Below are 25,264 nucleotides of genomic sequence, written 5' to 3' on the forward strand. Positions count from 1 at the left end.
GTTGCTTTTAAAGGAAATCAAGCTCTCTAGTCAGGGTTTTGTATGTATTTCACAAAAATAATTTTATTTTTTTATAAAAAAAATAATTTAGTTTTTTATAATTTAATGGAAGCAGTTTTCTTATAAAATACAACACAACTTAAAATGAAAAAAACTTTATTCCTATGATTTCTTTCCTTTATATTTTCCCCATCATAGATTACTTAATATGTGAAGTTAAATATAGCATTGTATTTTGTTCTAATACATTTTCTTGCAGTTTTCCATTACCTCAGATTCACTTGTTTCAAACTACAAATAAGGAAGCCTCTTTATTTTTCCAAATAAACACAATTAAAAAGAGAAAAGTTGAGGCATACTAAAGATAAATAATTTGGAAGCATCTATTTAACATTCAGCGTGTCCCAATTTTTATTCATTTTGTGTCTTTTCTCATTTTATTAAGAAATATCTTCTCCAAAAGATTCAAAAGTGAAAAATGTTGTTACTTTTTAGTTCATCTTAATAAATTTCTACTTTATACATTAACATGTCCCAACATCAGTAATTAATGGCTTTATTATTATGGAGACTGTCTGTTATTTAAACTTACACAGAGACTAACATCATTTTCTAAAGTTTCACCAGTATTTTCAAATATTAGATTGAAAATTTGTGAGATAGAAGAAGGTTCCAATAGCCAGATTGAGGTTTTTCATAGATTTCCTTTAGATTTGTGACCTGAAGTTGAAAAGGAGCTCTGTCCTCATTGTAGCCTGTAAGAAAGAAAAAGCTTTACCCGGGCCACAAGTTCAAGTTGAGACTCCTCCACATGGTATCTGTGCATCTTTGAGAAATTCAGGACCCCTCTGAACCTTGGTTTCCCCTTATATTAAATGAGAGACTGTGTTCTGCCCCTCAGGATCACAGGAGTTCAATGATAAGAGTTTGCACATGCCCAAAAGGTCCTCTAGGTTTGCCAGGGTTCTTTCCCCTTTCTGCCTTCCTAGTTAGTACACAGAGTCTATAAAAACTACTCTGTAACATTGACCCAGCAGATATTTATTGAGTGTCCACCCATTTCTAGATTCCTAATCTAACTTTGGTTTTAAAATGCTCACTCCAGCAGCTGAGTTGAGGGTAGAATGCTGCAGAGGCAGTTAGTTTTCCAGTGGGAGATGGCAGATGCTCATGCCAGGCTGGTAGAAATGCAGGCAGGGAGAAAGTCTACTCCCCTTATGGGGAATTGGAGGTATTTAATAGTAGAAATACAGAGTGTGGAATTCTGGGGGATAGATCTGATATAGAGAAATAAATATGAGAGTTTTCATTGTATCAGTAGCATTGAAATCTTGAGACAGGTAGTGAGTGCTTGAAGAAAGAGAAGAGAAAAGGACTAAGATAAGGACTGAGAGTTGACCCTTTGATTTAGTGATGGCCACTGGCAACCTTGATGGGCACAATTTTCACAGATATGTGGGAGAAACCCTGAAGAGAATATGTTCAAGAGATAATGAAAGTCTGAGAATTAGACATACAAGTATAGTATATAACTCTTTAAAGGAGTTTTGCTACAAATAGAAGTAAATAAATGCAGTAATAGCTAGAAAATGCTTATTGTGATAACATTGGAGAAAAAAGCCTCATGTTTGTTGATGGAATTCTCCATTTGAGAACAAAATGTTGATATAGGAGTAAGAAGTAAGAATTGATAGGTGATCGTACTGAATAGACAACAGAGTATAGCCAGCTGAAGTGGGTTAGGGTGGCTTTAGCCAGGAGTTCAGACAGTTCCCAGTAGTGAATGGTATGCAGATGCTGGGATAGGGACATCACAGGAAGGGCCATCTTGTGATTGGTTCCATTTTCACAGCAAGAAGTGAGCATGGGGAAGAGCTGTTGAAAGTATAAGGGAGAGGTGTTTTCACAGTATAGATTAATAAAATGTACCATAATTCTGATTTGGCAAAAAAGAGAAGTGAAGGAAAAGGTACTAGTAGTTTGAATCTCTAAAACCTATTTCCCAAGCACTCTTCTGAAGCATAAAATTTTGGAAGGGCTGAGTTCATGTGTCTGGGACCTAGGTGATTTCTAAGACATGCTTCAGTGAGTCACCTTTTTGAGCTGCTATTTGCATGGCTTTTTTTTTTTTTTTCTGGCTTGCATTGTCTTGTGTGACTGTTTACTATTTCAGTATCGCTTTCCACACACATTATCACAATTATCCCAAGCCTAACAAGCACCCTGTGTACTAGACAAAGCTGGTATTGCCTGCATTATGCATGTAAGGAAGTTGCTGCAAGGAATATGGACTTCCTGACACTTTATGAGTGGTTAACGCACAGCTGAGTCTGAAACCTAGGTCATACACTCTGAAAGGAAATAAAATTCATTTCCAGATATTGCAGGGATGGTTGGAATAAGTCAATGCTAAGTAAAACAGGATGATATTTGAAAGTAGTCATTGCTCAGTCTAAGGTCAGTTTCAGGAAGGAATTTGGTCCCATAGGAAAGGACCAGGCCAAAGGTGCACAAAGGCCATAGCCCTGGTTTCTGCCCCTCCCTCACCGTGCTACCCCAGGCCAGGTTGTCCCATAGGGCTTTGGTTGCCCAGCTATAAACTAAGGAGGTTAGATAGATCTATGAAGTTCTGTCCTTTTGAAGGCTGTAGATCTAAGGTAGGTTTAGTATGAAAATTGATTTCAAAAAATTTCCTTATGTATCTAATTTCATGTTAATCATTTCTATCAGAATTTTATTTTGAACTATAATGGGGAATGCATGTAAATTTTATTGTGTTGATTTAATAAATTGATTATAGTTTATAAGAATACAAAGTATAAGAGTTTAAAAAAATAGTCTTATTTGAATGTTATTTCAAAATGTTTCCACTGACCCAGTGGGGTAGCCTAATTACTTACCTGTCCAAAGGTGTAAATATAGTTTTCTTTCAAATGATGCTACTACATTGCAATATAAATATAAGGCATTTCAGTTGTATTTTCCTCAAGAGATCCTTAGATATTGATCAATGGAATAAAGTTATCGAGCAGCTAGGAACACCATCAGCAGAGTTCATGAAGAAACTTCAGCCAACTGTGAGGAATTATGTAGAAAACAGACCAAAGTATCCTGGAATCAAATTTGAAGAACTTTTTCCAGATTGGATATTCCCATCAGAATCTGAACGAGACAAAATTAAAAGTAAGATATCCTTTTATTCTTATACTTGTTTTCATAATCCAGGTGGCACTTTCACTTTTTCATGTTTGTTTTCTAAAACCTGAGAACATGAGGAGATAAAATAGTTGAATCCCTGAAATAAAGATACTTAACAGGCTGGAAGTCTAATGTATAAAGGCATTGTAGAGAAAAATTTTAAAAGTTTTGTCCTCAATAAAACCACTTAACTGAAACCTTCGGCCAAAATTAAAATATTCAAACCAGTCTAAAAAACTCATTAGTAATTAGAATTCAAGAAGTTTTCAGTTATAAAAAACACTTAAGGAGCTGGGGTTATGGCTCAGCAGTAGAGCGCTTACCTAGCATGTATGAGGTGCTGGGTTCAATCCTCAGCACCACATAAAAATAAATAAATAAAATTAAGGTATTGTGTCCAACTACAACTTAAAAAATTTTTTTTTAATTAAAAAAAACTCTTGAATAAAAATTCTGAATCAGGAACCATATGATAGTAGTTCAATAAAAGAGGTTCTCTCCACCCTTCTTCTGAGCCCTTTATTAAAATGTGATTGATGGAAAAAATTCATTTTCTTCCATAGCAAGATAAGCTGTGACTTAACTGAAAAGCCCCAGTCTTTCCTTTGCCTAGGCAAGTCTTACATTTAACTAAGTTGTTGATCCTGTTGGTTTTTTCCCTAACTACTAATCTCTAAATTAAAAAAAAAAAAAAATGTGGCTGGGCACGGTGGCACACATCTATAATTCCAGCAGCTCAGGAGGCTGAGATAGGAGGATTGTGAGTGCAAAGCCAGCTTCAGCAAAATCAAGGCACTAAGTGACTCAGTGGGATCCTGTCTCTAAATAAAATACAAAATAGGACTGGGGATGTAGTTCAGTTGTCAAATGCCCCTGACTTCAATCCCCAGTACCCCCCACCAAAAAAAAAATCATGCTGCCAACATTGTATACAGCTAGATAGAGGCATCTGTGAAGTGTGTCATCCTGTGGGGATTATTGTGTGGTTTTAAACGTTTGTTCTGATTTCATTTTAATGTGACTTGAAGAAAAAATACTCCCCTCATTTCATGCCCCGACTCTTGGCAGTGCCACCCAGAGCTCGGCCCTTGCCACCTCCCTATCTGTAGTTTCTCAGATTGAGGTCCTGTGTGGACACTGGATTAAGTAAGGCTGGCTAGAGCCTTTACCCCACACACCAATGCCCATGTTTTTCTTCCTCCTCTCTCAGATCCAGAGACAAAAGAAATTTTTGAAAACCTTTGCTTGAAAGTTTGATCCTGTTTTGAACAACCAATAAAATAAATAAATAAAAGTATGGTTAAAAAAAAAAAAAGAAAGTTTGATCCTTTCTAAAAGTTTTGGGCTCTATTGATCTTGAACCTATCAAACATTTCTCCAAGTTAATATATCTTTGTTCTAATTGTGCTATCACATTTAGTTCTTTATCATGTGGTTTTCTGTTTCACATTTTCACATTAACAAACATCAGGGTGTTAATCTAGTGTTTGTTTTCATCCTAGCGAGTCAAGCCAGAGATCTGTTATCAAAAATGTTAGTGATCGATCCTGACAAGCGGATCTCTGTAGATGAAGCCCTACGTCACCCATATATTACCGTTTGGTATGATCCCACTGAAGCAGAAGCAGTGAGTATCTATTTGAAAAAGGATACATATGTAAAGGCAGGGCTTGCTTTCCATGTCTCTTCTGTTAGTCCAGAAGGCCTACACAAGGATAGCAAGTTCTAGATTTTAGGAATCCTAATTACAAAGAAGACCAAGGTGCTGGGTTCACTACGCACTGGGGGCACTTGCTTTGGGGGCAGTACTTCAGGAATGAACATGCTTGTGTTGTGATGATACAGTTATCATCATTTATGTAACTGCTGATGTGTAATAATCATTTATTAAGCATCTGTTATGTTACTGATACTGTGCTTTGGCTAATCTTTTAATTTAGGCCTCTCAGAGAGGCCAAGCAACTTGCTGGAAGTCATACATTTGTTTATCCTTCTTCAAAGACATGAGGCCTCTCCTATTTCCCTACTAAGGGAGTTCCCCTCTGAATTTGGTGCTCATGTGCATTTTCCCATAGCAATTCTGGTATGAATGATCTTTAGCTGTGAGTGAAATAACGACACAGTGACATGTTTACTTTATAACATTGGTGGAACACATTTTTATGTCTTGGCTATGGATTTAACTACCATTTTAAGCATTGTTTTATAACAAAAGATATTAGATTTATAAGCAGCCTTTTGGAACTGTCCATTTATGTGTTGGGAATTAGACTGTGGAGTCCTTACATGAAGAAATCTAAATGTGAAGTATATTCTAAGAAAGAACTGCACCTTGCACAGCTCTCAGCTCAGCACTTGTCCATGGAGGAGTCTCAAGGAAGTAGCCTGTGACTACTAATTTTGTAATTACATTTGGACAGATATTTTTATAGTATCTTGAGGTCATGAATAAGATTATTATTAATAGCTCTCTTTTTGGTTAATTTTTCCTTAATTATTTTGATTGTGAAAATTACATAATATCACACAGCAAAAATTTTTAATAAAATATGTTAATGAACTAAATCCACATGATAAGACTAGAAATAGTCTAAGTAGTGTTACCCGTTTTTCATGTCTCATTATTTTTTGAACTCTGTTGACTTTACATGTTTTTTAATTTTCAGCCACCACCTCAAATTTATGATGCACAGTTGGAAGAAAGAGAACATGCAATTGAAGAGTGGAAAGGTAAAGGCAGTTTATTTTGATTGTTATTTAGACATTTCTTATAATGTTATTATTTATAACAAAGTAGGGGCTTTTTACATTTTGTAATAGTCCTTCAGAAAGGGGCAAGAGACACTGTTTGCTTCCAGAGTAAAATATGTGGGCTTTTCCACATGGTTTTACATTATGAAATATTGATTTGAAAACTGAATTAGTAATTATATCACATTTATCTTGGGAACATATTGCAAATTGTCATGTAACCCCTATTCACAGGCCGCATACTACCTACAATGTTCCTTCGCTAAGCAGACATGGGGCAAGCCAGGGCTGAGAGTTATTTGAACTTCTGCATTTTTCTTTTTGAGTACCAGGGATTGAACTCGGGGGCACTTGACCCCTGAGCCACATCCCCAACCCTATTTTGTATTTTATTTAGAGACAGGGTTTCACTGAATCACTTTAGCGCCTCACTGTTGCTGAGGCTGGCTTTGAACTCACAATCCTCCTGCTTCAGCCTCCTGAGCCTCTGGGATTACAGGCATGTTCCAATGTGCCTGGCTCTGCATATATTTTTTTAATATTTATTTTTCAGTTTTTGGTGGACACAACATCTTTATTTTATTTTTATGTGGTGCTGAGGATCAAACCCAGCGCCCCACCCATGCCAGGGGAGCGTGTTACCGCTTGAGCCACATCCCCAGCCCCTCTGCATATATTTTTAAGCCATGTAGTTGTATATGTTTTAAAATCTAGTTTGGATAAAATTGCTAATGAAAAATAAGCAAGTTGGTATTTTACATAAGATTAACCAAATGACCCACAAAAAACTAAACTTGTGGGGCTAGGCTCAGTGGTAGAGCACTTGCCTAGCATGTGTAAGACACTGGGTTCCATCTTCAGCATCACATAAAAATAAACAAATTAATTAAAGAGGTATTGTATCCGTCTACAACCAAAAAAATCAGGAAAAAAATCTCATAATGAAAAGGCTGAATTAGCAATACTGCATTCTAAAGCAAGATCAGTGGTAACTGAGAGCCAAGGTCAGTACGAGTCAATACTGGTGATGTGTTGGGTGGAACCATCATGGGATGTGGTGTGCCAGTTAGTAGCATGTATGGCAGTGCACACAGCCATAATCCTCAGTGTGTGCCTGCAGTGTATTAATGTTAGTTGATGAATACTAAAATTTTAGAAATATAATAATAATTTGCTTGGTAGCCAATTAGTTGTTCTTAACAATAAAAGTTGAAGACAAGACAGGACTTAGGTATATGAATTAATTTTTGGAACCCACACATGGATACTCTTTACATTTGGAGAACCACAAGTAACAGTGGATAGAAATACATTCAAATGGTTTTGAGATCATCCATGTCTTTAAAATGTCTCTTTGAGCTATTCTTCATGCTTGCTCACTCACTCTCACCCTCTCACCCTTTCTGTAAAACTCCCAAATAGATTCAGAATAACCCTATGTTTTGGGCTGCCTTAATAGTTTCATTGAAAAGATAAGATAGAACAGGGGTTAGAGCAACAGCTCAGTAGTAGGGTGATTGCCTAGCATGTGCAATTGGATCTTATCCCTGGATCTTATCCTCAGCACTACAAAAAATTTCAGAAGGAAAAAGATGTTATAATATATCAAAACAAGAATGTTTGGATCCAGGTAGGCAATATTAATGAATTGACTATATATCACAATTTAAAATAACATAATACAGTGCTCTTAGAGTGATTCCAGTTGATTTGGAAGCAATGTTTAGAGATGCAAAGAAACTGATGAAGCATTTTAACTTGCATTTCTGTTTGAAGAGCTAATTTACAAAGAAGTAATGGATTGGGAAGAAAGAAGCAAGAATGGTGTTGTAAAAGATCAGCCTTCAGGTTAGTGATCGCTTCAATCATGTGATCATATAATATTTCCATTGCCTATTCAACTTTTGCCAGTGGCAGCAGTGTGTTAAGTGACTGCTTGGCTACCATTAGATTTGAAAACCCCTTGTATAAAATGGTCCCATCTCCCATTTTGGCTTGTCATGGCAGTAGTGATGGTGACTGCAGCTATTTACTGATAAGCCAGGCACTAAGTTAAGTACATTTTAAACATTTTTATTTAATCCTTGCAACAACTGCTGTTAGCTTCATTTTATCAATGAGGAAATTGAATGTAAAGCCTTTTCACTCTGTATGACCTTCTTTGTACTGGTCTCATTTATTTTAAAATACAACAACAACAAATTAATGCAATTTAGGTAAAATTAAATTTGGTTTTAAGAAAATTGTTCATAGTATTCTCCCATTTTTATATACTTGACCTTCCTAGTACTAGTGACCTAATGACTAGATAATTATGTGACTATGAGAGACTCTGATATTAGTGTTATTAACTGTCTTTAGGTTTCTACCTGCTTACTAGTGAAATTTTTAAGCTATATTTTTTCTCACTCCCACTTGAAATCACACACACGTACATACAGAGTGTAAATGCACAGCTTCTTTTTCTTGAATTTTATATTCAATATGACGGATGTGTTAAGCACATAGAGATTATATAATTTTAGCAAGAATTTAGGTGCTTTTGTTGTTAACCAAGTACAAATTTAAGACTGTAAACACTGATCTCTGAATAATCCAGATGTTTTATTTTTGCTCAAACCATACTAAAATGTGGATAGTGAGAAATATGATAGCTTCCTTGCCTTCGTAGATTAAAATGTCAGTTTTCTGGATCCACAAGTATATTCTAAGAGGTCACTAAATAATTTCCTCTTTTTATGTACTGTCTATTTCAGAAGGTATTTCTATAGAAAAAGATTTCTTTGAATGTTAATGCTTTTCCCCAATAGACTTAGATGTATATTATAATTGAAATGTCTGATGACTTGAATCCTATTCAAGCTTAAGGTTCTTGTGATACTTTTATGATAAACTTAGCAATTTCTTTTTAAGGTTTATTTGAAATCATCAAGTATTTTTTTAAGTAGTTAATGTGATTATACATGACCACATACATGTTTAGCCAGAAGGAAGAAAAGGAGAATGTCACAGGAACAGACACAGGAATATTTGGGATCCTGGGCCAAAAGAAAAACTCAAAGAAAATTTTAAAATGTACAGTTGATTAACTTCTTGTTTACACTGATAGTTAGGATTGGAAAACTGCAAAGAACAGAAGAAATGACATAGTCTCATTGCCTAAATATGCTGCAATGTCGTGCCTCAGATTTTATTCTATTTGGTTTTCTTAGCACAGATGCAGCAGTAAGTAGCAACGCCACTCCTTCTCAGTCGTCATCTATCAATGACATTTCATCCATGTCCACTGAGCAGACACTGGCCTCAGACACAGACAGCAGTCTGGATGCCTCGACGGGACCCCTTGAAGGTTGTCGATGATAAGTTGGAAACAGCAAACTTGTCATTGGCAAAGGAACTCTTGCTTCCATGGTCCTGAAGTGCGTGGGAGTTGATGGAACCAAATAGAAAAACTCCATGTTCTGCATGTAAGAAACACGATGCCTTGCCCCTACTCAGTTCTAATAGGATTGCCTGCTTAGATTATAAAATGAAGCAGATTATGTCTGAAGAAAAAAAAGTACAAGCCACATTTTAGAGATTTTGTTCAAGATCATTTCAGGTGAGCAATTAGAATAGATGAATTTTTACAAGTTGTATGGTAATAGTGGTGACAATTCCTCATCATGTAACTGTTGGGACTTTATGCATGTGACCACAAATGCTTGCTTGGACTTGCCCATCTGGCACTTTGGAAATCAGTATTTAAATGCCAAATAATCTTCCAGGTAGTGCTGCTTCTTAGAATTATCCATTAATTCTCCTAAGTAATTTGGTGTTTTTCCAGAAAAAATAGATTTACGTGTGTTAATTGGCCACCATCACATCTTACCCTATTTTATGGTATGATTTATTCTATCTTTTGTATTTCAGAAGGAATATAGTTAAATCTATTTAATAAATAAAAATATAGCTTTTCTTAAATTTGTGATGTTTGGGGCTGAGAATTATCATTGCTAAAACAAGACACTTATATGGACACTGTGTTTTCTCTAAATTGTCTGGTGTGGGATGATTGTTCATTCAGCTCTACTGCATGATAAAACTTTTAAGTTTTGCTTTGTGCTGCTTAAGACATGTATACCTTTGAAATCCTGTGAACCTTACTACTTTTTCCTTGGTCTGCTGGACTTCTTATTAATTTAAAATGTTACCTAGAACTTCACTTTCTTCATCAAACACATCACACTCCATTTCCATAACATGCTGGCAAATAGATTGCTGAACACGTTGTCTAACATCAGAGTAGAGCTTTTACAAATGGTCTCTCGGATCATTGCAGTAAATACCAAGTGCTTCCTTTGCCAGAGCCTAACCTGGGTCCTTTATTCAACTGTCATGCAAGGTGAAATACAAGATGAAATACAAAGTCAGCATTTCCTTTGCCAACACCTCATTCTAACTCAGGTTTCTTTCTTCACTGAAAGAAACCAGGTAAATCCCTGTTGGTCTGTTTTAGAAGGTCCAGCTGACTCAGATGCCTGTTTGTTGCTGTTTTCCATTTTGAAGAGGCATTTCCTTTTCATATGGGAAATCCATGATTGTTCTGGGAAAACTCTTCAGAGAGATATGGAGGAAATACCCTAGAAAGTAGTGATTCACTATTGAGTATTTTCTGATTTAAAACTGCTCACCTGAAATTGATACTTTCAGACTTCCTGATATGTAATAATTCAAAATTTATTAAGATACTGAGTACTTACGTGTCACTGCAGAAATGGAGTTATAATGATCACATTTTGGCTACTTGTGCTCAGAATGTTTTGTCCCTTGAACTTACTTTGTTACTGATTCATATCTTGTGTTCGGTTACTTTGGAAACTATTTGGTCAACATTCAATAGAATGTGTTCTGAGGAAGAGCTTTGATAAGAAAGTTTATCATAAATATTATCTGAAAGATATGATTCTGTCTGCACCAGTTGTATCTTAATGGTCAGTCTTATCACTGGAAACTAGATCCCTTGATGAACAAAATTAATCTTGAAATATATAGTTTTATATTGTGTCATTTAGACACTTTCAAGTAAAAAATGGAAAGGCTAACTTGGATTGAGGCAGAAATATCTATTCTAAGGCTTGGGATTATTTAGCCCTGGAGGCCTGATGGTCCAAGTAAGAAAGTTTTCACTGTTCACATATAAACATCTTACAATGGCCTTCTCTCTGATACATACTCTTTTAAAAAACTTCAATAAATCTATCTTTTAACAAACAAAGAAAAGGGAGTTTTAGAACTGCATTATCTGCCCTATACTGTGTAAAGGCAGCACACCAATGACAATGACTCATCCAGGTCCCACTTACAAGGAGATATATATATGTAAGTGGAGTGAGGTACCCCACAGAGTGGCTTTCTGTTTACCCACCCATTCCTCTACCCATCCTGTGAGCCTGTTGTCACAGATGGAACATGCTGGTATGGATAGGGTCTCCTACCAAGATCCTTTTCCATCAGGCACAGAACAGGTAACAGAGCTCCATAGTAATACCTCACCCCAGTTTCAGGGTCCTCCCTCCTGAGCCTAGATTTGCCAGGGTCCTGGTGCAATGCAAATTGTTTCAAACTGATCTCTGGATAAATGCTAATGTTGGATAAAGAACTGAAAATTGTGCTCAACTTTTTCATCTTTTCTATTTTATTTTTGTAATTTATATTGTACACAACCCTGGAAGTAACTATTTTGGACATGTATTTTTATAACCAGGTAATTTATGATTATCCTGGAATGTTTGGACTAGGTTTGTTTCTTTTGTTGGCTTAGTTTTCAGTCAAAACAGAAGTGACTGCCTCCCCTATGTCTGGGTCTCAATTTCAAGCGCAGGTTCGGGAAGGCAGGCAGAGTCCTGTCAGGGTAACACTGACTGCACAGCATCCAACAGCTTTGGCCCTGCAGATGGAACCAGACTCTGCTCTTATCTTTGGGATGTGAAACTCAAAATCACCAGTGCTGAAAGAAGAAAGCCCACTGCAGGGTCTCTTGATGACATCCAGGGTCCATATTTGAAACACTGAATGTGACACTGGTTTAATCCAGACTGAATGCTGTGTAAGTCATGATAACAGTATACGAATTTGTCTGGTTGATTTCTGATGTAACTCCTCTGGTATTTCATACTGGTAGTAAATACAGGTGTGACCTTTCAGATTGCATATCTCAAAAGTAACATTGCCTAATGTTTTATAATAAAATATATTATGTGTGTTATGATTGGTGAAAAATAATACAGACTACATTTTAAAAGAGAAATTTATAGCATGTTTAATTCTTGTGTGTTTTTAAGTGACTTATTTTTCTATATCACCATCTCTTATTACAGACTTAACATGAACATGGGTAGTGGTTAGAGTGTCATGATTTTAGTCAATATTCACAAATGTTTTCAAACTGAAAGGCAAAAACATTTCTCTGTTATCCTACCAAGCTAGACTCATCTGGATTCCAAAATTAGATAAAGACAGATCAAGAAGATTATAGGTCCTTTCATAGATGCAAATTGACACAGCATTTTTTGCTGTAAACCAGAATGCAGGAGTGACTCAATAGTTCCGATAGACTATTTTTATTTTTAAAAAACTATCAAAACTCTACACAGGAAAGAGTTTTCTTTAGGGAGTTACAGGACTTGCTAAAGAAAGAGCAAGTGAAGGCAGCAAATGTCAGACATTCCCCCTGGGTAGTAGAGTGGGTAAGAACACTCTCCATCCCTTCTTTGTCTAACATCACAGGTCATCCTGAAAAAGGGCAAAACTTAATAGTAAGGAGATAAGACTTCATGATTTCTCTGCATATACACATACACATGTTATGTGTATGCATGTGTATGTATAAACTAATGAGACTTAACTATGAAAAAGAAAAAAGAGGGCAAAGGATTTGACCAGGTCACTTACCTAAAGGAAAGGCCCTTCAGCCTACCAATCCCCCAAGTCTAGAAATAGCCAACAGCCCAGCCGGAGGCAGAGAGCACTGATTCCCTAGGGAAACCTCTGCCTTCTTTACCCAAATTAAAATGGACTCTTGCAGGACCATGTCCATAACACTTCAACAGAACAGTGATGTTTTCCTGAGCTCCCAACTTCTAAGGCCCCTGCCCACCCCTTCACCCCATTGCTTACCATTATTTCTTCATTTTCAGTAAACATCCAGTGAGCATTTCCTCTTCTAGATCATGGGCTGAAGACAAGAGCTGTACAAAAGACACACAAGTCTTTGGGGACCTTATTACTCCATGGCTACAATTAAATAATTACATAAATCCATCTGCAGTTTCATCGGGGGATGTGTGCTAAATAGGATGGCACAGAGAATCTTTATAACACGAGGGTCATACCTAGTTGGCAAGGTGAGAGAAGCTTCCCTGAGGAAGCAGTGACTAAACTCACAATGAAGGACAAGGAGAAGTTCCATGGTAAATCCTGTTGACTTCATCTCTAAAAGATAGCTCAGCCGGGCTCCTCCTATCTCCATCATCACTATTGTCCAGTCCTCATACACAGGGACAGTTGCTGTTCCAGTCTAAAGAGGCTCCTGGTTTCCACTCTAGTCCAGCTGCCCCCCATCTTTTACCCTATTCTGGAACAAGACTTCTTATTGTTGTCCCACTGACCATGTTGTCCTACTTAAAGTCACTATGGATTCCAGTTGCCCACATGGGTGTTTCTCAAATTTAGACTCCCCCGCCCCCGTCATATTGCCACACATACCTTTACTTCTGCACTACTGAGGTTGCCAACTGTCATAGAACATGGAAATGTCCTAAAACCATCTTCTACACTTTTTCTACTAGTGGATTCTAAAAAAAATGGAAGGTCAGTAAACCCTGTTGACCTAATAAATGTACCACTCTCAAGGCAAGTGGAGTCCTGGAATTCCACTTCCCATCTTGTACACACCTTTTTGCTTTTCTTAAAAGTGTCTCTTAATAGACTTTCATTTTTTTTACTTTCATTTTCATAAGTTTATTTGCAGTTTTATGTTCATGAGTAGAACCAAGCCATTGTACACATGGTGAGATTGATCACCAATCTCTTTCATGGACAAAGATCCCTTTCCAAGTCAAAGAAACATTTAGGGGACTGGGGGCATAATTCAAAAGTAGATAGCTTGCCTAGCATGTACAAGGCCATGGATATGATCCCCAGAATCTCAAAAAGAAAAAAATATTTAGAGATGCACTTGGTAAGAATTACACACTAGTTTCAACTGATTACAAACTACATGTGTCAAATGCCTGCTATGAATGGAGGGAAGCTATTTTAAACTTTTCTCTGAAGTAATATGCATACAAAAAAACTAGATTGACTTCAAATAGATGGTTCAATGAATTTTTACAAACCATTCAGGTCCAAAAATTAAGCATTACATTCACCCCCAAACCTCTTTATGCCCTTTCCAGTAACAAATCCCCAAGGATAACCATTCTCTGAGCTCCACTTACATTGATTAATTTCACCTGTTTTATGCTTCAGTTTTGGGGATGAAGAAGTATATATTCTTATGTCTGCAAATCCTTGCAGTTATTAAACAGAGTTATTAATTCATTTCCTCTCATTGCTGTATAGGATACCATAATTTACTTATCATTTCTACTACTGATAGGTATTTGGGTAGTTTCCAGTAAAATTGTTCTACTATAAGCATTTTCATGGATGTCTGGGTTCTTTTCTAGTGGGAGTACAATTGCTGAGCCAAGGGATATATTCAGCTTTAGTAGTGTATTACTTTTCTGTGGCTACTCTAACAAATTACAACAAATGTAGTGGCTAAAACAACAGGGATTTATCATCTCATAGTCCTATGGCCCAAAAGTCCAGGTTGGCTCAAATAGTTTCTGTGCTCCAGTTCTCATGAGACAAAGGTTCAACTAGCTGGAATTTTATGGAGAGGCTCTGGGGAAAAAATCTGCTTTCTTCTAAGTTCTTCCCGGTTGGTCAAATTCAGTCCCTTGCTATTGTAGGATGGGGGTCTTTATGTCTTTTCTGGCTGTTAGTTAAGGCAGGCCACCCTTACTCTCTCCAGTCTTTACATGTAGTCCCTATATCTCAGAACTAGCAACAGTATTAATTCCTTCTCATACTTAGAGTCTCTCTGACTTCTCTTCGGCTGCCTCATTTCTTCAACCAGAGAAAGTTCTCATGTGGTTAGGCTGGGCCCATGAAGACAATCCAGACTAATCTCCCAATTTTAGGGTCTATAACCTTACATCTTTGTAGTCCTCTTGGCCAAGTAATAAAACATATTCACAGGTTCTAGGTATTGGTATGTGGACATCTTAAAAAGGTCCTTATTCAACTTGCCAGAAGTAGATATTGCCCAATAATTTCCAAAATTATTGTTTCCATTTTTATTCCCAATAGTGGTAGATGACAATTTAGGTTGTATATATCCTCTATGACCTTTGATGTCTTCTTTCTCACTGTAGGATAACTAATAAAATAACCTATCTTATCTTTTATTCACACATTTTGGTGGGTGCATAGTGGTCTTGATGTAATGTAATGACTGGATCGGCAATGTCTCCCTAAGTCTCATGTGTTAAGGGCTTGGTTACCAGCCCATGGCACTATTGGGAGATATAGTACCTTTAGTAGATGGAGTCTGGTGGAAGGAAGTTAGGTCCCTGGGGCATGCCCTTGGAACGGATATTGGTACCCCAGCTCCTTCCTGTCTCTTTCTGCTTTCTGCTCCATGAGGTGAGCAGTGTTTCCAGCACCATGTGTTCCCCACTATGATGTGCCAAGAAACCATGGACTAAAACCATGAGCCAAAATAAATTTTTTTTCATTATAAGATGGTTATCTCAGGTATTTTGTCACAGTGATGCAAACCTTACAACATAATGACTATTCAAGTTAAGCACTTTTTCATGTTTTATTGACATACAAATATCTTCTTTTGTGAAGTGCTTGCCCAAGTCTTTTACTCATTCTTTTTCATAGATTCCAATTCTGTTGAACTTCCCTAACCTTTTACCAATTTTGTCTCTTTTCCTCTATTTTCTTTTTTTATTATTATTTTTTAGTTTTAAGTGGGCACAATCTTTATTTTATTTTTATGTAGTGCTGAGGATTGAACCCAGTGCCTCATGCACTGTACCACTGAGCCATAATCCCAGCCCTCCTCTATTTTCTTGAACAATAGTTTTATTTTCATGGTTATTTTGAAGGCCTTTTTGATCATTCCAATACCTGGATCACTTGTGGGTCTATGTTTATTGTTACATGACCTTTTATCTTTATATATTTTTAACCACGATTATTGATATATTTTGCCAAATATATCAATATTTTTTATCATTGGTTCTAATTAGTTATACATGACAGCAGAATGCATTTTGACTCATTGTACACAAATGGAGCACAATTTTTCATTTCTCTGGTTGTACAGGATGCAGAGTCACACCATTCATGCAATCATACACGTACATAGGGTAATAATGTTCATCTCATTCTACCATCTTTTCCACTCCCATATCCTCTCCCCTCCCCTCATTCCCTCTGCCCAATCCAAAGTTCCTCCATTCTCCCCTTGCCCTGCCTCCAGTATGGATCAGCATCCACATATCAGAGAAAACATTTGGCCTTTGATTCCTCAGTCTATATCCAAAGGACTTTTGTACATTTTTATAGTATGTTGAACATTGTGATTTTTTTTTAAAAAGTAGAGGCTTCAAGAGGCTCTCACCAGAAGGGTCCCTCTTTCTTCTCTTTGACATATTCAGGGAGCTTACTACCTCAAACCAACGGGCACTGAGCTGGGTTCAGGCTGGGTGCCAAACTGGAAAAGTCTGAGCCTCCCCTTTCCAGAAACTTCTGGATTCCTGGGACTGAAGGAAATAAAGCTTCGCCCCTCAGAGCTGTTCACCTTTCACCCACACACCTTCAAAATTTGGTAAAATGTCTCTTGGGGGTGACAGGTCCTATGTGGACATCTGCCTTCCTGTAGCCTTCATCTTCGTCACTCTAGCCCCGAGAAAACACCAAAGTCTCTGTTGATCTCCCGTCTGTGTGGTATTGGCTTCCTGAGGACATGACATTGATGCTCTGACTTTTGTTCAGGTGAAAACACTTGGCCCCTCGGGATCAATTCACTGCCTTTCTATGATTTCACCTGTTGCCTATTTTGTTTTCAGATCCCCTTCTCCAGTGTGTTTTGTCTCAGCACTTGAAATTAGAGGATTTAACTCTGGTCTCAGAATATCCAAGAAGTTCAGCCCCATCAAGCCCCACCCACAGCCTCAAAATTCAGGAAGTGCTCCAGAGAGAAATAAGTTAGTCTCTTATTTCCAATCTTGTGTAATTACTAACAGCTTTGCTCACTCATTTTCTCTCAGCAGTAGCCCTCTACCTTCTCTAAACCCTGTATCCCCAGGACATACCCAGAAATAGCCAGTGTGCAAGCAAAATAAAACTGTCCTTCAGTGGGCTCAGTTCAGAAGAGTTCTCTCCCGTCTGAAATTGTGCTTTCACAACTCTCTGGTGCCCTTGAAAATATGATTTTTTAAAAGTATATCTAACTTCTTCTGGTTATCAGAAGAAAAACATTGCTCTGCCACAACCTACTAACCAGAAGCAAAAGCCCTTTTGTTTTTTTATCATGCCAATGTTCCCTCATACAAAAGAAAGTAATAAACATTCTGCACCCTGATTTCCTTGATTTAACTGTGTGTGTGTGAGTGTGAGTGTGTGTGTGTGTGTGTGTGTGTGTACCCTTCCTGCTATGAGACACTGAATTATACCTTCTCAAAATTCATAAGTTGAAATCCTAACCCCCAGTGCATCAGTATTTGGAGACAAGGCTTTTAGGAGGTAAGATTAAATAAGGTCATAAGGTTAGTGTCCCTAACCAATAGGGTGGGTAACTTTCTAAGAAATGGAAGAGAAAGAGATAGGTCTCTCCATATGCATACACAGTAAGAAAGCAACCCCCCTGCAAGCCAGGGAGAGGGCCCAGACAGAGCTGGAGCATGCCAGTACCCCCATCTCATGTTTCCAGCCTCCAGAACTGGAGGAAAATTAATTTCTGTTGTTTAAACCATCAAACCTGTTATTTTGGTATGGTAGCTTGGATTGACATAATTAATTTATGAATTAAGTAATGTATTGACATCATAAAACTTCACCCCTAAATTTTCCAGTATGCATTTTCTTAAAACTAAAGTTAACTCCATATTTAAATTTCCTAACCTATAGAACCCTTATGTGGACATCTGCCTACCTGTAAAGACAGTTGCACTGAATCCCAGTGTTGCCTTCAACTACTTGTATTATACTCTTATCTAGATTTGTTTGGACATAAAATCAAATATAGCCAGTATGCTAAAAAGCAGGGCTTATGTGATATAATTAGTATGTAGCTTTATTTTTGTCCTCTGGCCCATCATAGTTTATGTAGGGAGCACAGATTGAAAACATTGACAAATTTCATAACTTCTCTGGTCACTAATAAGGGAAAAAACCACTCAGTTCATTAAAAAAAAATAGCCAGTGCCAGGTCATTCAAACTTGCCAAATTCAGTTAAATTTTACCATACCTTCCTGGGGGTATTCAGGAGATTGGAAGGCAGAGAAGGGAGCATAAGATATTTCTCTCCTTCCTGATATTTTGCATCTATCCCTCCTTTTCTTTTGGTATGGTAGCTTGGATTGACATAATTAATTTGTGTAAATAAATTAGCTCAAGTTTGTTTGTTTGTTTGTCATTGGTGGTGGCTGTAAGTAGGCTTTGTTTGTTTGGGTTTTTTTTAATCCCACCAGGGTCAAAGTGGGGAACCAGGGGATAAGGGTGGACATGGAAGTTCTACATTTGACTAATCCATCATGAGATGGATTTGAGCTCTCACTTCTTTGAGGATCTGTTTCCAGGGAACACACTCTGGTATCAGGTTGAACCTCATCCACCTGAATCCACAGTAGGTGCCTGATTCACCCATATGGATTGGGCATCCCAGTCTTTTCACAATAGAATGTGGGTGATATTACTCCTATACAGTCCTCACTAGATTTTGGTTATCTCTAGGCTCTCTGGAAGGAGGGATATGTGTGGCTGTGATGAATAGGAAAGAAATGGCTGAGGCACTGGATCCCAAACTTGACTGACTCAGAACTACTCAAAATATGTGCCAAAAGATTTGATTTCCTGGGCTCCAAACCCTCTGATTCAAAGGTCTCTCAGGGGTCTTGGGTATCTGTTTTGTAAACAAACTCCCAGAAAAAGTCAGGATTATTTCATCCATTCTGCCCAGCCAATGAGAAACACGGAGGGTTTGGACATTAGTGGGGCAGACTGTGGGCTCTATCTTTGCTGGGTCATGTACCCAAGTCAAGTGTCCTCTCTGAGTCCCTCTTGTGAAATGCATACTAGTTCCCTTTTGCTGCTGTGCATGTTACCACAGACATGGTGGCTCAAAACAACACAATTGTATCAACCTATAGCTCTACAGGTCAAAAGTCCAACATGGGTTTCACTGGGCTGAAAACAAGGCGTCAGACAGGGTGGCTCTTTCTGAAGGCTGTAGGGGAGATCAGATTTTCTTGCCTTTTCCCATTTCTAGAGGCCACCCACACTTCTCAGTACATGGCCTCTTCCTCCATTTCCAAAGCTAGAAGCTCAGCATTTCTCTAACCCGGCTTCCATTGTTATATCTTTCTCTGGTTCTCTTCTTCTGCCTCCCCCTTCTGACTTTTTTCTTCCTGGTACTGGAAGGGCCTCATGTACACTACTGAGTTACATGAGCAGCCCTTTTCTATATTTTATTTTGAGACAGGGTCTCCCTAAGTTGCAGAGGTTGGCTTTGAACTTGTCATCCTCTTTCCTCAACCTCCATTTTTAAGGACCCATGTGATTACCCTAGATTTGCCTGGATAATCTAAAATAATCTTCTCATACATGCAAAGCCATGGAAGGTAACTTAGTCACAGGTTCTGGGAACTAGGATGTGGACAACTTTAGGGGTCATTATTCTGCTTACCACAGACAGAGATGACAACTCGATATTGCTTTAAATCAGCATTTCCCAAAATTTGCTCCATCTTCCTGTGGCCTCAGCATCACCTGAATCACCTGTTACAAATACACAGTGCAGGGCCATCCCGACCCCCCAACCTGGGTCTCAAGGGGGATCTTAGAGTGCTTTCTTTTCTTTACATGTTCCAGTTGATTCCTATGTGCACTGACATTTGACTCCCTTGGATAAATGACACCTTGAGTGTGGCAGATGCCTGGGAGGACTCAGGAGGGGAAAAGAGGTTTACATTTTCTGTTCCCCACCAGAACCTGATACCCGATCATGTGGCAACTTTCCCCCAAGCTTTGGAGACCGAGGACCCTGAGGAGGTGTTTCCCATGCCTACAGAATTAGACTGCTGCATGATGCCTCCCAGAACCGGGTAAAACTTCCTCTCAGCCTTAATCTAATGCTCCAGGACACTTGGGTTGTTATTCTGCCTACCACAGACAGAGATGACAACTCAATATTGCTTTAATGCCAGGAAACCAATAATGAAAGGAGCCAATTTACTGGCAAGAGTGATTGACCCTGCTCACTGGGATGGACAGGGCTGCTGCCATCTGATAGGGCAGGGGGATCGTGTCTAAAACTCAGAGGGGGCATGGGCCCCTCTGTATTTCCATGTCCCATAAATAAGCTATAGATGGGCAAGTTCAATAGCCATAGTCTGATAAGGACATAGTAACTGGGTACTCCAACACTGCAGGTCAATCCCAGGTATGCCACAGGCTGGCAGAAGTGCTGCCTAGAGCTCTAGGGGCTCAAGGAGGGATCATGACCTTGGGAACTTAATCAAAGTCCCGAGGAAATATGAGTCTTTAAGGGGTGGATTTTAGCAGGCAAGTTTTTCACCCTGCCTTGTAGTCTCACCTGCCTTCATGTTCAGCACAGCCAGGAGCATGGTTCTGTGCACACTCACCCCACACACATGCTCACCGCACACACCACACATCCACCATACACACACACACACGCACACACACACACCACTATTCTCATATATCACACACATATGTCCTGTATGAACATGTACCATGCACATGCCTGGAATGCCATCTCACACACACATGCACACTCTGCATACACATACCATGTGCACACATATGCACATGCATACACACATACTCTCTCACTCCTCCCTATACCCACACAGACTCTTTGGATAGTCAGGACCCTGGTCTATAAGCAATAGTAGAATGTGACACCCATACACCCCAGTAGCTGACTATATGATAACTTCCTCCTGGAGTTTTGCCCTTGTAGTAACTTTGGAGAGCTTTCACCAGACCCAAGAATGGACACTGGCTTATGGGTTACACTAATAAAATGCACTGGCCAGAGCCCAAAATTCTGTCCTCATTGTTCTCAGATTTTATTGGTAATCCTGCTCGGCAGTCTTGCTTGCTGTAAAACTCCTTCCTGAGTCACCTGCTGTGGCTGTGCCAAGAGTTGGGGGCAGACGTGATGTGGAGGCCATGCAGGCTCCAGGCACTGGGCGTCTGCAGCTATTGAAACCTCAAGGGTTTCTTCCTTCACTCCCAAGGTCTCACCCCCCTACTGCATCCATAAGTCCAGTTACCTCCAGATGTGTTCCAAATTCCTTGTGGCAGGTATCTCAGCAGATTCTGTCTTCTGTGAAGGGGTTTCTCCCCCTCCTTGGGAAAAATGTCTCCATTCCCCGGGTCATACCCTAGCAGCTTTTGCCACTCCTCACACATTCTCCTTGTCTTCCCATTACCCAGCCCTGCAGTTCTTCCCCAGAAATAGCCCTCACTTGGGTCTGACCCCATCTCTTGCCCTTGCCTGGTATAGATACTCAGCTGTTCCCTGCCACTGCCACCTCCACAGGCTTCTGCCTGCTGCTTCTCCCTCACATCCACTCTTAGTGGATAAAGACTCAAGCCCCACCAACCCATTGTGAGGGTGGTGGAGCAAACCTGAGTGGCCCAGAGTGGCATGCCTGTGGAGATGTCACCTGGGAAACCAAGGCAGGGGGCCCAGAGGGATGCTAGGAAAGCCTTCATGGAAACCAGGACCAGTACAGCTGGAGACAGTACCAGCACCTCCCTGGCAGAATTGGGACTAAACCTGCCCTTTTTTCCACACCGAAGAGACAGAATCCACTCTTCATCCTATCCTGGAGGAATTACCTGGTCCTGACCCCTTTCTCCTGGATTCCCAGAAATTTTCAGCCTCCTCATCACCCACTCGCCCTCAAAGATGTCTACTGCTCATAGGGCCTTTGCCCTTGATCTCCGCTCTGCCCAGAACACACCTCCCCAGGCTCCTCATCATTCAAGTCTCAGTCTAATGTCATGTCCCAGAGAGGCCTGTCTACAGTAGCCCATCCACACTCTATCACCTCCCTATATTGGTTACTTTATGGTACTCAGCGCTCTGTAATTGTCTTTATTCTTTTGTTTGTATGGATGGCAGCCCTGTCTCCCACAGTGGGCAGAGCTGATCACCCCTGTGGGAAAAGTGAGTCCTTTCCTTGTTGGCTCACTAGCATGAAAAGCCCCAACTGTCCTGGAGCATAGATTTAGGCAAAGAAGACTCTTTACTGGGTACTGGGGCAGCATGCAGCAGAGTCTAAATATCAGGCATGGGAAACTCCTCCTGAGGCTCCTTAATCTTCAATCTCCTCTCTCTAAACTTGGAGCTCTGAGGGGGCAGAATCTCAGTCCTACTCACTCACTGCTATATCCCCAGCCCTTCAGCACACATAGGCCCTAGGTAAATCCCCTATAATGGACACCTCAGGGTTGCAGTGGGATTAGGCTGAGCTCACAGATGTCTGGGTGGCTCACCCTCTGTTCCAATGCCCACCCCACACTCCAACAATGAGCCCTTGGGTATGGTCTGCAATGGGAAGGGAGGCTGGGACAAGGCAGTGGATGGACCATCCAAGGAGCCCTACCTGTTCACGTGCTCTTGGGTGGACATGGTAGGGGAACAAATGTCTCTCAATGATTGGCCATAGCACCTGCAGCTAGTGTCCTCCAAAGCTGAAGATCACCAAGAACAGGACTCTATGTTGATCTTGAGGCTCAAAAAGCTGCCTTGCTACATCTTCAGTAGAGACCTGACCTGGCAGGGAGAGGTCTTAAGAGACCTTAAGGGGCATTGGCTTCCTCCCTCTTGTCACACACCATGGCCCTACCTCTATCAGTCATGTGGGACATTGAGCTATGAACACAGGAAAGTCCATCCTTATATTTCAGCCACTCTTCCAGGCACTGCTCTGCTATAAGTATCCCCAACCCTACTCTCAGCATGACAACCATGCATGGTGGCCCCAGCCATTGACCTGAAGAAAGATGTTTTGGGGATGTCCAAGCTTTTGCTCACAGAGAAGGGTAGCGTGAGGAGAAACTGGCCCCTGCTCCCTTCAGTTGCACTGGGTGAGGGGGACCCCACAGAACTACTCTGGCCCCATGATATCACAGCTGAATAGGTCAGCTCACTGGAGTTCTGTTGTAGACTTCTCTTTCCCTAGAAACCCACATACTTCCAGGAGATGCACCAGGACTGACCTTAGGGCTAGGTTTCAGGGTAACTATTAGAGAAGATTTGGGGGCTTTGTGGAACACTAGCCTGAGGACTGGATCTAATGCCTGCTCCCCAAGCTGTGTCTATCTGCTAAAAGCCACCCTCATCAGAGGCAGTGTGCCTGTCTCTGTTTCTTTCTCCCCTTCCCCCACCTGGACCTTGACATTGGTCTCCGACATCTCCCTCACTGTGACCAGCCTCTGGCCTTGCCCCTGCCCCAGGGCCTGCCCGACCCACTCAATCTACATTGGTCCTGAAAGTGAGATAACAAATCTTTATCCTCCTTGCACCCCAGTGTCTTCAGAGCAGCACTCCCTCTTCCTATGGGCTGATCCCCTGGGATCTTCCTCACCAAGAAGAGAGGTGGTTGTGTGCAGTCCCCCCACCCTTCAATGCCCACCCAGTGCCCACAGGACTCAAGGACACAGACAACCCAGTTCCATGGTCATCAGAGAAGGAAAGCCCAGAAGAGTGGTCAGTCTTGAAGAAAAAGGGTGAACTGGGTTTCAGAATGCGAAACTGTTGGCCCAGTGAAGAGGAGGCAGTGGGGAGGGGAGTTCAAGCGCAGAGTCCTCCAGGAACAATGCTCACCAGGGCAGTTCTGACTTGTGTGACCTGGCAACAGGGGTGGGAAGCGAGCCACAGCGGAGGGTCCTGAAAGCAGATATGGACGTCTGGCCTTGACCCTGAGACCCGGGAGCAGAGCAGAGGCCTGGTGGACAGAGCCACCTAGGATACCCACGAGGCCGCTTGCAAGGCAACGGGAATACAGTCGCTCTGCGGGGACTCCCGGGGCTCCACCCCGCGCCCCTCCCGCTCGGCGCTCCCCCTTGTGGCCGCGAGGGGGCGCCGAGCAGCGCTCCTTCGGGGCCGACCGCCAGGCGCACGGGCGGGCTGCACCGGGATCTGAACGGGCTGTGGGCAACGGGCAGCGCCCCGGGTCTGCGGCGCCGCGGCTCTCAGCGGGCGCGGCGGGCGCTGCCCGTGGGCCGGGCCCGGGCTTCAGGCGTGCCGGGAGCCGGTGAGTGGTGGCGCGGCCAGGCGGGACACCTGGTACTGCGGACAAGGGCGCGAGGTTCGCGGGCGCATGGGAGGGGCTGCAAGCGGCGGTGGGGCGCGGGGTGCGGGAGAGGTCGGGATGCTTAGGTGAGGGGCGGCGATCTGGGCGTGGATGGCTGGCATCCAAGCAGCTGGCGGGGACGCTGTGGTCTGACCCAGGGCACAGGTGCGCGCACGGGTGACAGTGCGCGTGGCCGGCGGGGCCCGGAACCGCGGTGCGCTGGAGTGTGAGGCCCGCGCGGCGAGGGGTGGACCGTGGAGGGGGCTGCGAGCTGCGTGGGAGTGTGCCCGGAGGGGCAGGGGTGGGAGGGGCAGGGGTGCGCGTGGCGGGGTCAGCAGGGGCCGGGTCGCTGGGACCGGGGAGACAGGGAGGAATAGCGGAGGGGACCAGCGAAGGGCACACCCCCCAGCCCGTTGAGAGAGACCGGTGTCTGCCGCGAGTCCCCCGCCGCTCCACTCTGCGTGAGGAACGAGCTTCCTTCAGCCCCTCGGGTGGCCGGAAAAGCCAGTCTTCACCCCACACTGGACCTCAGTTTCCCCACCTATGAAATGGGGCGGCACAGCTTACTTGTAGGGTGCTTGTGAAGAAGGGAAAGGGCCTGATCCTTGGAGGAAGAGGGTGTTGTCACAGAAGCTGGAGTCGGATTTGAAGA

General features: G+C 41.3%; 2 protein-coding genes across 5 annotated transcripts in view; both read left to right on the forward strand.

Annotated features, from left to right (window-relative positions):
* The window catches only part of Mapk9 (mitogen-activated protein kinase 9), a 50,080-nt gene extending 38,234 nt beyond the window's left edge, over positions 1-11,846 (forward strand). The window contains exons 8-12 of one of the 2 annotated variants that reach the window (XM_076856533.2): positions 3,001-3,183; positions 4,701-4,825; positions 5,865-5,928; positions 7,726-7,797; positions 9,167-11,846. In XM_076856533.2, coding sequence (XP_076712648.1) covers positions 3,001-3,183; positions 4,701-4,825; positions 5,865-5,928; positions 7,726-7,797; positions 9,167-9,309 — 587 coding nt within the window. In that variant the 3' untranslated portion in view covers positions 9,310-11,846. Of the gene's footprint in view, positions 1-3,000; positions 3,184-4,700; positions 4,826-5,864; positions 5,929-7,725; positions 7,798-9,161 lie in introns of both variants that reach the window. The other variant, XM_076856534.2, reaches the window with a different exon arrangement.
* Positions 11,847-24,439: 12,593 nt separating this feature from the next.
* The window catches only part of Rasgef1c (RasGEF domain family member 1C), an 89,281-nt gene continuing 88,456 nt past the window's right edge, over positions 24,440-25,264 (forward strand). For all 3 annotated transcript variants that reach the window (XM_076855817.2, XM_076855819.2, XM_076855818.2), the window contains exon 1: positions 24,440-24,573. The gene's annotated coding sequence lies outside the window, so the exon portion shown is untranslated. The remainder of the gene's footprint in view (positions 24,574-25,264) is intronic.

Source organism: Callospermophilus lateralis, chromosome 5 (assembly GCF_048772815.1).
Source record: "Callospermophilus lateralis isolate mCalLat2 chromosome 5, mCalLat2.hap1, whole genome shotgun sequence".
Classification (NCBI taxonomy): Eukaryota; Metazoa; Chordata; class Mammalia; order Rodentia; family Sciuridae; genus Callospermophilus; species Callospermophilus lateralis.